Source organism: Tauraco erythrolophus, chromosome 8, assembly GCF_009769465.1.
Source record: "Tauraco erythrolophus isolate bTauEry1 chromosome 8, bTauEry1.pri, whole genome shotgun sequence".
In the NCBI taxonomy this organism is placed as follows: domain Eukaryota; kingdom Metazoa; phylum Chordata; class Aves; order Musophagiformes; family Musophagidae; genus Tauraco; species Tauraco erythrolophus.
This window is the reverse complement of record NC_141472.1, coordinates 19,874,013-19,886,807: the sequence shown is the minus strand read 5'-3', so window position 1 is coordinate 19,886,807 and position 12,795 is coordinate 19,874,013. Positions and strand designations below refer to the sequence as shown.

The window sequence follows — 12,795 nt, the reverse complement described above, 5'->3', positions numbered from 1 at the left end:
ACTGGAGAATAAAAATCCAAAGTGAAAACTCACACTGTAGCACTGTAAGCCTTCACCGTTAGTAATGAAAGTTTTCATTTCTACACTAATCCTAACACACCTAAGTGAAGGGAGGCTGGCAACACTTCCTCTTCTACAAGCCTTCCCTATTAATATGAGCAAGCCTCGCAGGCTAACAACAAAGACTTTCAAATCCTTGTCCTCGAGAACAAAATCAATTCATATCAAAGACTAATTTAAGCCTTAATCTCCATATTAATCCTTTCCAGTCAAGATACTGCTGCCCATGTATCTTCTCCACAGGATTCCAAAACAGCAGCACATTAGTCCATTATGTGTAACACAGCACAACGTACAAAAAGCATCTTCAAGGTTGGGGTGGGCTTTTTGGCATGTTATGTTATGCTGACTCATACTAATCAAAACTTGCAAAGCCTTAAACATTACATTTGACTTTGCTTTTCAAGTCTAAAGCCAGGGCACTGACAAGTCATGTTTTTATACAAAGATGCTGTACAAATATACACTGGACAGTATTTATGATGTTCATTTCAGCAATTAGTAAATGCACTGTGCTCTCCATGGGCAGGAAAGGTGCTCAGTAGGCTGCTTCAGCTCCTCCTTGCTGGTCTGGGGGAAGAGGAGGCAGGGAAGCCTGTTTAGTGAGGTGGGAGCCCATTTTCTTATTTTTAGAAAAGTAGTTTTCTTAGAAAAGCAGAGCCAGTCATGAGGATAAGCAGCCAATCAGCTCAGTGGAACAAAAAAGTAGACAGTATGTTCTCCTATTCACACTCAACGATGTTACGATATTTTCTGGTTGAAGAAAATGATTTTCCAGAAAAACGGCTAATTATGTAAAATTGGTCCTCAGTATATTTAGGCTAACAGGTAAAAGTGAGTTTCTCCATTCATTCTTGTATTTTTTTCCCAATTTTATACACTGCATTTTACATACAGGCGACATACCTTAGGTCACTTTCAAACAGCAGTGTTACTTTTCCAAATAGCAGTAGAAATAAATCCCAAGATCATTTTCTTCTGCTTACACTACATTGCCTTACAGCTGTTCACATACAGGTTTTTCTCTAGCCCTAGTATAATTTTGATAAGCCAAGTAACTTCAGATGCTAACATCTTTTGATGGTAAGACTTAGTTCTACACTAAACCCAGACCCATGAGAGACATTTCCCTCAAATAAAGTGTCTGCCTAACTACTTGGATTTATTTTAAAAGAAAAAAATTCAGCAAGTTATCACAACTCAAGGATTGTCAAAAGCAAACCCAAACCCCTGCTGAGATGTATTTTCCATCTCCTTTGATCAGAGACAGCAGTTAGGGGGGGGGAAAAACCAAACACAAACAGGCGTATTTACTTACATCAATGGAAATGCAAAAAAAGGAAGTGTCATAATCAACCTTGCTGTCCATTCATCAGGAAGACACCACAAATACACAATTAAGCAGGTGACAAGGTAAAGAAGTGAAGAGTAGAGAAGCAGCCTTCCAACCCATAGTTTCTGTAGCCTCTGGTTTTTCTCTCTAAATTCTTCTAATATGTGTATTTCCTGTAAATAAATAGGGTTCAACCTTATTAGTGAAATTAGTTGGTTGTTTTACTAAGCTGCCTTTAAGCGTTTGCTAAAATTAGCCATATCAGTTTGCTACTTGATTAGAAAAGTCAAGCAGTTTTTTCATAAATGACAATATTTGCCCAAAGATAACTTTGACAGTATAAATACATCACACTATTAAGGTTATGATACGGGCCACTTGCACTGTATTAGCAGTAACACATGGCTATTGGCAAGAAATATTACAAATCAGCACTTCTTCCTGTTTGTAATGCATTAGTATATTTAGAACAAGTGGAAAATGCAAACATCTTATGAATGGCAGTCTTTACAATCACATAAATCACGACCAACCATAATTCACATCCTAAAACTTTCATCAGGCACCTATGGAATTTCAAATGCTTCTAATACTTTTCTACTAACATGGGAAATTGCTGAAACCTCTCTGCCATTTCATATGTTTTCATTTCAGTATTTTCCTCATATTAAGAGTGAAATCCTGAACATCTGAATGATGCCTTTGGCATGTTAATAAGTGATCAAGCAACACTCTGCTATGTTACCATTTTGTTTGCATTTCAAGTGACAACAGGAGTACTCCTACTTTCATTAAAAAGGAAAACAAAAAATATCAACAGTATATTTCAAAACAGTTAATTTCCCCATAGAGTACAGACATCTGTCACAAATTCTGGCTAAAAATCACAATTGATTACTGAAACATTTATTCAGTTATTCTGCCCCTGACCTTACTTCTACCACTACAGTTACAACTCTTACACTTAAAACCATACATTGAAGCTTCTCTAATGAGCCTGATGAATGGAACTTTGCATTAACGACACTTTCCATTACAAGGGAGTTTAATCATTAGTTATAATGAAATTGTGTAATTGAGTCAACTTCACATTCATTCCCATTTCAGGCCTTCCAAATAAATATTTAAACTATAGTTTCTCATTATTTATTATATAGTATGGGGTCTTTTTAAACGACTCATAGTAAGGGAAAAAAGGCAGCAGTCCATCTGAAACTCAGAATCTCTAGTACGTCCAATCAGAACAAAAATCGAAATAATTTAAAATTGCATGACAATATTTTACCTAATGTAAAGAAATACGCAGCCAGCAAAAAGGATGCATATTTCTAAACAAAGAAACAAAAAAACACACCCAAAAAACATCAAAAAGTAAATACATACCTTATCAATTTTTTCTAATACTTCTACAGTGGAAGGCTTTGCCTGCTTACAAGGGAAAGAACAAAGACGTTAATCTCACTAAAAAAAAGTCGATATTTTGAGGATTACTGTACATTAACTGTTTTCTAACAAAAAGACATATTCATAATAGATTAATATATTACCTATTTTACACAAAAGTAAGAAGTTTTCCTACTTTAACATTGACAAATAGAAGGGACTGTAATGAATCACTGGTTTACAGTTTATTTTACTATTAACTGAAGGCATCTCTCCTACGCCACAAAAGACTGAAACCTATAATGTATGTACAGCAATAATGGATGTGTGGGCAGGAAGTAAAACAAGGAGAGAATTGATGAGTGGAGGGAACAGGCAAAACAAAGAGAATATATACAGGAAGCTCTAACCTGAGAACTTGAGCTTTTTATGACTATTCATTCCACACAAAGACACATGTTCTAAATAAATTATAAGCAACTGCAAATAAGTGTTATCATCTCCAGTAAAATTCCCCTTAGGAGCAACTTGGAATCCACCTTCTAGGAATCCTTCCTAATTTCTGAGAAGTATAAAGTCATTATCTTCTCCACCCTTCAGACCACAGATTCAAAAACCAAAGACCACACTGCATCACCATGAAAGCATGCTTCCGTCTGTTACACAAAACAGACATTTCACCTAAACTTTTGCCTTTAAAGGAGTTTTGTATGAGAGGCTCTGAAATCAACTTATAATATGTCAAGGCAAACTTAAGACTTGAACAACTCACAACTGCCAGAAAAGTAGTCAAAAATCTCATGCCTCTTCCTCATAAACTCAGTACACCATTCAATAATACACAAGCCAGTAAAAACAGTTATGAAGAAAAACTTGCATAGGTATAAGTAGCTACCAAAATATTTGTTAAAACAGACACAGAATGATATTCTGAATGTACCCATTTCGACCTAAAATAGACATCAATCTTCTAAGTCACAGATGCTACTGTATCTATCCCAGTGAAGCACCACAAAACTATTTAGATTTATACAAATACAGTTTTAGCTCTTTCTGTAAATTAATCAAACCAGTGCCAAGCCTGGTACTGCAAAGGAAATAAAGGACAGCCTCACAGTTTCACAGTTTAGGGTTTTGGCAGAGAATAGTTTTGGTCATTTTTTCTCACTACTGGACTTAAGTGAAGTATTAATGGTAAAGTATAGGACTAACATTCAACCAGCATTAACAGTCAACCAACAGGCATTAAGAAACACGTCACGTGTACTCCCACCTTCCAGACTAAAGATTATTATGTTGTATACGATTTTACTTACCCTCCATCTTGAAATTAATCCACCCATCTTCTACAGTGGGCAAAAGTTGGCAGAGCTATCAATCTTCTATGAGAATTCACAGCTAGAAGTGAAGCATTAAGCACTTAGGAGCAATCTAACACCATAGTCCAAGATTCACGAATTTATTCCAATATCTAAAGGAATCAAAATATTGCATTAAGCCATTAACTAGTTATCTACCTATAAGTTATTTCAAAATCCAGTCCTCTGATTCATAGGCCATCGTCTAAGTTAGTTGACCAGCCTTGATGTGGTCAAACTTATTTTTACTATGGAAATATTAAGCCAGAGGGGAGTCCTTCAAAAATAGAGGCACAAAATAACTGCTAAAAAAAACACAAGAAAATCTTCCAGCAGAAAAACAATTTTTAAAACTTATTATTAAGTAGGATTGTTTAAGAAACTGATTTCCCATTATTTCCTCTGCTGTTCATAAGCACAACTCTCAACGTTCCTTTTCATCTGTCACTCCAGGCATCCAGCGTTCATACCCTACTACTTGCGAGAAAGTTCATCTCCAATAAATCTCCTTCCATTTCATGCTCTCATCAACGAGGATGTATTGGATTGCACTATTGTTCTTCCTTTGTGTGATCAGTTTTAAGTTCAAAGAATCAGTTTCAAACAGATTTCACTTGCTCTAGCACTACATTGGTAGACATTCTCTGCACATACTGCACAGTGCAGTCACCTGCACATCAAATGGTCCTAAAGCAATTCCAAAGGTGCAAAAGTAGCTCACGCTACACAAACCTGGAACCCAGCACTAATTTGACGATCCAGGTCTAGGGTCCTGAAACAAAAGTGTAGCAACTTTCCATCAGCAAGTAGTTGGAATCAATTGACATTGAAGCTTAGGACAGCAGAATTTCTCTCCAGTCATTTAATTTACAGAGCAGCTCTGAGGAGAACAGCTTAGGGGTTTTGGTTGATGAGAAGCTCAACATGAGCCGGCAATGCGCACCTGCAGCCCAGAAAGCCAACCATATCTGGGCTGCATCCAAAGAAGCATGGCCAGCAGGTAGAGGGAGGTGATTCTGCCCCTCTACTCTGCTCTCGTGAGACTCCACCTGGAGTACTGCGTTCAACTCTGGGGACACCAACATAAGAAGGACACGGACCTGTTGGAGCAGGTCCAGAGGAGGGCCACAAAGATGATCCGAGGGCTGGAGCACTTCTCCTATGAAGACAGGCTGAGAGAGTTGGGGTTGTTCAGCCTGGACAAGAGAAGGCTCCAAGGAGTCCTTCTAGCAGCCTTCCAGTATCTAAAGGGGATCTACAAAGCAAGCTGGAGAGGAGTTTTTTGCAAAGGCGTGTAGTGACAGGACAAGGGGCAATGGCTTTAAACTGAAAGAGGGTGGATTTCAATTAGATCTCAGGAAGAAATTCTCCCCCCTGAGGGTGGTAAGGCACCGGAACAGGCTGCCCAGAGAAGTTGTAGATGCCCCATCCCTGGAAGTGTTCAAGGCCAGGTTGAATAAGGTTTTGAGCAACCTGATCCAGTGGAAGGTGTCCCTGTCCATGGCAGGGGGGTTGGAACTAGATGATCTTTAAGGTCGCTTCCAACCCAAACCATTCTACAAATGAAAGAGTGATCAGTTGATAGCAAGCCCGACAATAAACTAACGCTCAATCCCAACCAGGACTCAAACAATTTTAGATGTGGAACGAAACAGTAAGACTTATTCAAACAAAGCACTGATCCAGCTAGGCAGAGATACAAGTGATTATTACCTCATTTATTCCCTTTGGTCAAAAACTGAAAGATAAGGAAACCTAATCTCAATCCAAATTTGTTCCCAAATTGTCTGAGACTGTCAGAATAAATTAATATAATATAGGATACACATTGCTTACTAGCACATACGCTGCTATAGTATGGTAACTTCTTCACCTTCTAAGAAAGTCAAGGACTTCAGAATCCAGAACTGCAGGCCCTATGATCTCAAAAATCAATCCTTAAAGGTAAGGAAATCCATATTTGAAATGCCACCAAACTAAAGTTAGAACTGACGGACAAATTAGCTCTGCTGCTGCCAAATTACTAGCGCAAAGGGGTGAGCCAAAGCAAAAGCACTATTATCCCTTAGACTCTTGAGTAAATTCTAAAAATAATCACTACTACAACAATTCACCTCAGTCATGTTTTTATCTTTCAAACACACAATATTACTGTTCTCTAACACTGAGAACTTTATACAACTGTCACTTTGCAGCTACAGGCGAGTTTTTGCATGACAAGTATTGCAGTAGATCTGAGCAGACACGTTCTTCATAAATATTTCTACAGATAGTATCTTTATTGCAAAACAATATGAAAGCTACGTCCAATAGCCGATCAAGAAGTTTGTAAACTTCACACATGGTTCCCAAATCTAGTTTGCTTCCCTAGCATTGCCACTGCTGCTAGGAGCAAGGGTAGCTCTCAGTTCTGAACATACAGAGACATGGAGATGTTCATGCAGCCTTTGCATGCCACTTTCCTTCAGGCTGCAGGTTGAAAACCTCTGCAGTAGAAGTGTTAGAGGATCTTTTGGGCACAGGTTATCCATGAGCCATTGGTGACATCGACCTTTGTCAATAACACACTTACAGTGCTATCTCTACATGTGTTTTTCAAAATATCTGGCAAATACCTGGAAGGGAAACAGGTTTGAGAAGTGTCACTGTGCGCATAATTTTACATGAACTACAATGCTGACAGGCTTTACGTATGCTGCTCTAAGTCAGTAATACTACCAAAACCCTTCCTCAAAGAGGTATTAAGGGATTAGGGCCACTAGATTCACATCTACAGTTTAGTCACCAAATGCTTAGTTACTAGATGAATTTTCTATGGTTTCTATGGAGTGCCTCAGTTGTCTTCCTTCCCTCCCTTCCCTCTCTTCTTTTTGACATGACAACACAAATTCTCTTCAATTGCTTCAAACTTATTCCTCCTCACCTGCCACTCTACATACCTACTACTAATATCCTACTGTTCATGGTAAGAGTCCTCTTTCCACAAGTCTCCTTCCTTCCCATCTCTAACCACCAAATTATTACACAGCACTTTTTCCTTCTGAAGACTGCAAGCCTTTAGCACTGAGCTGCCCTTTCCACTCACTGAGCGTTGCGGCAATCAGACTTACTTCCACAAACATCACTAATTTAATACACAAATAAGACAGCTGCAAAGTTTCCTAGTCCTAGGCTTAAATTAGACAACAGAAATGTTAAGAAAACACTTAATGTAGAAGCTACAGAAAACACTATTATCAATTCTACCTGACTCTCAAAAAAAAAAAATTAACTTCCTAACAGCCTCTTCTCTACTCCAAAAACATGCAATTTAACTCATAAAAAGCAAAGCAGAAATGCCAAAAAAGCAGTAAGAGCACTAGAGCAGAAAAAGTTTCTCTTTCTAAAGAGGGATGAATCACGCACGATTATCACGCACAATTACAGAAGTCATCCACCAACCTATTAATCCAGATGGAGAAAAGAGTTTGATGATATCATTACACTTTTATTAAGTCAGTCTCAGATTTATTCAAGCTTGTTGTTGATGTTTTAAGATTAAAAGCTCTCAAAAAAAAAATCTAAATCTCCAAAATAAATAATAACTGACATGTTGACATTCAAGACTGAATAACGTCAAAACAAGTCATATTAATAGAAAAAAAGGAAGTTAGAAACTTGAAATCAAGGCTTTGTGTACAGATCTTTCCCTTGAAGGAAGGGGAAAGGCTTTTTAGTTTTTTTGCAAACTCAGTGACTTCACTTTATGTAAATATTTTCAGGTATTTACCATTACAAAGAACACAAGTTCTACCTTTGAAATTGAATCTCCAGTTCTGCTCACAAAGTTTCCACCCAAAAGTCATATCCTCCCACGAGTTACTGACCTCAGAAACTTCCAGAGGGGCTATAAAAAGTTTCTCCAGCTACGAGCGCCGTGGACAAGGAAACAAGCAAAACACCACCAGGAGCATCACTCAACACCTGCTGCTGCTAGCCTGTCCTAGCACCTCTCAGTTAAAACACGACACTGACTTGTCTTCAACTTAAACTTCACTTTCAGCTGTTTCTGTCTGGAAGCGCCCTACGGAAGTCCTGCGCTTCCCAAAGCCTTCATCAAAAAGGCAAACGAGTTCCCACACACAGACTCCAAAGCGATGGAGCCGGGAGCGGGTGGGTCAGGCGCTGTTTTTGAAGCCCAGCCTTGTTCTGCAGCCTGCGAGCGCGGCCGTCTGCGGGCCGGGAGGACGGCGGCAGAGGTCAGCTTCGGCTCCCGGCACCCGCCTTTCCAGCCGGGAAAATCCCACGGCTCCACCGCCCCCCTGCTGCCGGGCGGGCAGGGAAGGCGCTCGCTTCCCCCTGCCCGCAGCCGGTGGCTTCCTCTTCCGAGGCTGCGCCCCGGCCCGCCGCCGCCCCGCTCCCCAGCAGCCGCCTGCTGAGGCGGGGGAGGGCAGAGGCACCGGCTGCCCGCCCTGCGCCGCTTCAGCCCGCGGGTCACGGGCAGCGCCGGGCACCCCTCTCCCGCCGCCCCGCCCACAGCGCAGCCAGCCCCCACCGCGGAGCCGCTCGGGGCCGGGCCAGGCCGCTCCTCCCCCGCCAGCACGTACCTGCCGCGGGCCGGGCCGCGCATCCCGCCGCCACCGCCGCCGCCCGCCGAAGGAGGGGCCCGGTTGCCGGGGCCGTGCTCCCATCAGGCCCCGCGCGGCTCAGGCAGCCAATCAGCGCCTCGCCGGCGCGGGGCGCGCTGTTACGAGGGCGGGCGGGGCCATTGTGCGCGGCAGAGGGCGGGTGCCGGGGCGCGGCGGGCGGTCGGTCTGGGGGGTGGCAGCCGCGCCCTGGGCGGTTCCTCGGGGGGCTGCGCTGAGCCGAATCGAAGTGAGCAGGGGTCGGAGGCGGTCACCGCCGTCGCGCCGCTACAGCCGGCGGGGCTGGGGAGGCCGAAACCGTCCTCCTGCGGCTTTCTTAATAGTCACTTACAGAAAAAAAGAGTGCTTTAACGCTAAAACCCGGGAATATGAGGGCCAAACTGTCACGGGAAGGTTCGCAGCAGCCTGCTGGCACTCCCGTGTTCAGCCTCTGACAATGAAGCAGGTGCTGACAGACGCCGTGCTGGGTGTGCTTTCTCCGCGGCAAGCGCCGGAGTCATGTCAGGGTCACAGAAAAAGGCGGCTCTCACTGTCCCCTTCGTGCCTTGAACCGATCTGGAGAGACGCAGCACTCTGTATTTCTTTAATTTACATTGCTGTAATAGCAGTGCCCTCTCTCTTGGTGGTCTATCAGTGTTCGTACGTGGTGTGATTTCTCGGTTGACACTCACCATCACTTGTCCCATGCCAAGAGGACTGAGGAACAGAGAACTCTTGCTCTGTTTGCGCTTTGTCACAAGGACGTCAGTGCCCTGCTCAAAAGTTTTGCCACTGCGGCTAGACGAGTGGGAGCATGTGCACAGATGTGGAATAAAGTCCTTCAGAGTACCCTGAGGTAGGAACTCATATGCAGAAGCGGTACACCGTCAGCTGACCCTGCATTGTTCAGCTTGTTGTTTGTAACAATGCATCGTAACACAGCCTACATATAAATATTGGGGGTTTTCCAATTGCGATGGGTTGACCATGGCTGGCAGGTGAACACCCACGCAGCCTCTTGCTCACTCCCCCTCAGCAGGATGGGTGAGAGAATAGGAAGAGGAAAAGTAAGAATACTCATGGGTTGGGTTAAAAGAGAGTTTAGTAAGTGAAGGAAAGAAAGAAAAATTGATGCACCCTCCACAAGCAGACCAATGTCCAGCCAGTGTCAGAGAAATTGTCTAAGGTGGAAGGCAAACCCCACCACCTTCTTATTCTGCTACTCCAGTTTTATTGCTGAGCATGATGTTATATGGTATGAAATATCCCTTCGGCCAGTTTGTGTTTACTGTCCTGGCTGTTTCTCCCCCCAGCTTCCTGCCCACCCCCAGCCTACTCACTAAGGGAGCATAGCATGAAAAGAAAGCCTTGACACTGTGCAAGTAGTGTTCAGCAATGGCCAAAACATTGCTGTGTTATCAGTGCTGATTTAGTCACAAAATCCAAAACACATCAGCATACGGGGTGCTATGCAGAAAGTCAACTCCATTCCAGCCAGACCCAGTACACCAATTTTAAAAGTAATTTAAATCCAAACAGAATAAGCAAGGCTTTTAGGCCAGGGGAGGACAAACAAGATATCCCACCACCTTTTCAGGCAACACAATCATCTTCAAGCTTTAAGTAGTAGAGTTGCTGAGTCTGATCATCGGCCAGGCATTCATTCTTGAGTTTTAACATCGGGAAATCAATCCTTTTCGTTTCTAGCAGTGTTCAGAGTGAATCTTGCTGCTCTACATTATCAGCTAGTTACAATACCAGCCAAGTAACAACTTTAGTTGCAAATCATAGTCTAGAATGGGCTTCAAGTAAGTTTATTCAAAGCAAAATAGTGGCAGTCAATGCAGAGCGACTGACTATACTAGTGTCTACATTTAGCCTGTATCTGGGGCTAAATAATAGCCAGCTGTTCTATTACCCAGTTGCCCCTCCTCACTCAAGAAAGGGAATTGGGAAAAGGAAGGAAGACCCGTGGGTTGAGATAAGAGCTACTTAATAATCAAAATAAAATAAAACAAAATGGAAAATAATAATAATAACAGTAATATATACAGACAAGTAATGTGCAGTGCAAATGCTCACCACTCCTTGACCAATGTCGAGCTCAATCCCTGCTAGCAATCCTGGAGCAGGAAAATCCAAAAACCACAATCCCAGAAGAGAGAAAGTAGGCCTCAGGAGCAGAATGATGGTTGAGAACCTCCAGGGACAGCAACAATTGAGAAAGAGAGACTATCCCCAACAAACTTTCCAATTTATAGTGAGCATGACGTTACACAGTATGGAATACCCATTTGCCAATTCAGGTGTCAATCACCCTGGCCACGCTCCCCCCAGGTTCTTGGACATCTGGGTCATGAGCAAAAACAAGTTGAAAAATCCTTGATCGCTATGGATACCTGCATACCATGGCTGGCTACAAACAAAACAAAGTGTCTTATCAACTTTTTTCTCAGGGAATCGGGTGCTGCAGTCTTCTTAAAAATGCAGCTTCCTTCAGAAAGGTAGCTTTTCTGAACAGAAAATTGATACTATTACTCTATCCCAGTGAAAACGGGACAACTAGAAATGCTCTGCTGTCAATTCCAGGGATCACCTACATCTCTAGCTTTATTTTCCTCGTTGGAAAAAGACTCAGTGACTGAGCCTCTCCTTCGCTTCAGCTTGCACTCTAAAGCCACATCTGCTTAAATCCTTGTAGCAATGACTATCCCACTGCTGAGAGGATGTCTTCCTTTTTGGTTTCAAATAAAATACAGCTATAGTCCACTCCTGGTTTTGATAATTCAAAATGGTGTGTTGCTGGAAAGCAGCTGATTTAAATCTTCATCTTTAAGCTAACATATTTAAGCGTACTAACATCTTTTTCCATGGTCTAGCATAGCATCTACTTAAAATAAACCCAAATAATAATGATACCATGTTTAAAGGCTTTTTGAAATGCTGCAGCCAGTACTGGCATCTCCAAGAAGTTTCTCCCCTTTATTTTCCATAATTGTCATAAACATTTCCAAGTCACCACAGAATCCAGCTCCAATTCAGGGCTGAACCAGAATTGTGAGGGAGATCACAGACTCTACTTGTGTCCTTGGGCCCTGTTGTAGAACTGATTTTTACACAGGCCTCCTCCAGGAAGTTCTAATCGCTGCTATAAGACTATGAATCTGTATAACCGATAATTTTTAAAAAGTATTGTTAGCATCCATTATTGAACTTTATATGCAGATAAGTCTCTCAGCTATGTGATGTTACATGATAGCATGCAGGTACCTGTTTCCTTCAGAGCCAAGATCTACCTAAAAGAAGAAATTATGTCCATGTAGCTGGTAAGGAAGGTAAAGCTGAGTATAAAACCATATTTTCGAATCAGTCAGCTTAAAATTTTAACTCATCTGGTTCAAAACTGGCCCCTAGAGAGTATCTAAAACTCTAAATAAATACCCTTCAAAATCCTTTGTTATCGGTGGGATTGCTGTTTAACCTGATTCTGCGTAACCACTCTAACAGAGTACCTCTCCAGAATTTTTCCCAGCGTCATAGATAGTATTGCACTTTTGGTCCCTTTATAGGCAGAACACTGAACAATTAGTAATAAGCTTCTTTTTAAATGTTTTGGTCTCACACTTTAAGACTTTTCTACCTTCAAGCAGAGTTTTCCATAACTCATATATGTTAGCAATATGTGTAGCCTAGTAGTCCAATTTATTTTTCTAAATAAATATATAGGAAAATGATACCTGTTTAAGAGAAGCTTAGTGTTGCTAATTTGTGTTTACTTGAGTTTTTTAATTTAGACTTTCAAAGTATATTCAGCATTCTCTTAAAATAGACCCTTTTGACCCTTTACTGAGGCTGTATAGTTTAACTCATTGAGATGCTGGGAAATTTTAGATGTTGAAACAGAACCATCATTTGCATTGCAAATGAAGAGGTGATTGCAGCAAATGAGGGTACATAGACAGCTTTAAGATCACAGACTCCACTACCCATACTACTATTGACAATGATCTGCATCATCTTACATCCCATCCTCAGCTGAGCATACTGCAGCTGGTGG

At 41.8% G+C, this 12,795-nt stretch overlaps 1 protein-coding gene across 5 annotated transcripts in view; it reads right to left on the bottom strand.

Annotated features, from left to right (window-relative positions):
* LNPK (lunapark, ER junction formation factor) overlaps positions 1 to 8,804 on the bottom strand; it is a 44,221-nt gene extending 35,417 nt beyond the window's left edge. For 2 of the 5 annotated variants that reach the window (XM_086615444.1, XM_086615448.1), the window contains exons 1-4: positions 8,721 to 8,750; positions 4,093 to 4,247; positions 2,777 to 2,821; positions 1,379 to 1,566 (exon numbers count right to left, since the gene is read on the bottom strand). In XM_086615444.1, coding sequence (XP_086471570.1) covers positions 1,379 to 1,566; positions 2,777 to 2,821; positions 4,093 to 4,119 — 260 coding nt within the window. In that variant the 5' untranslated portion in view covers positions 4,120 to 4,247; positions 8,721 to 8,750. Of the gene's footprint in view, positions 1 to 1,378; positions 1,567 to 2,776; positions 2,822 to 4,092; positions 4,248 to 8,720 lie in introns of all 5 variants that reach the window. The other 3 variants (XM_086615447.1, XM_086615446.1, XM_086615443.1) reach the window with 3 other exon arrangements.
* Positions 8,805 to 12,795: the final 3,991 nt, after the last annotated feature.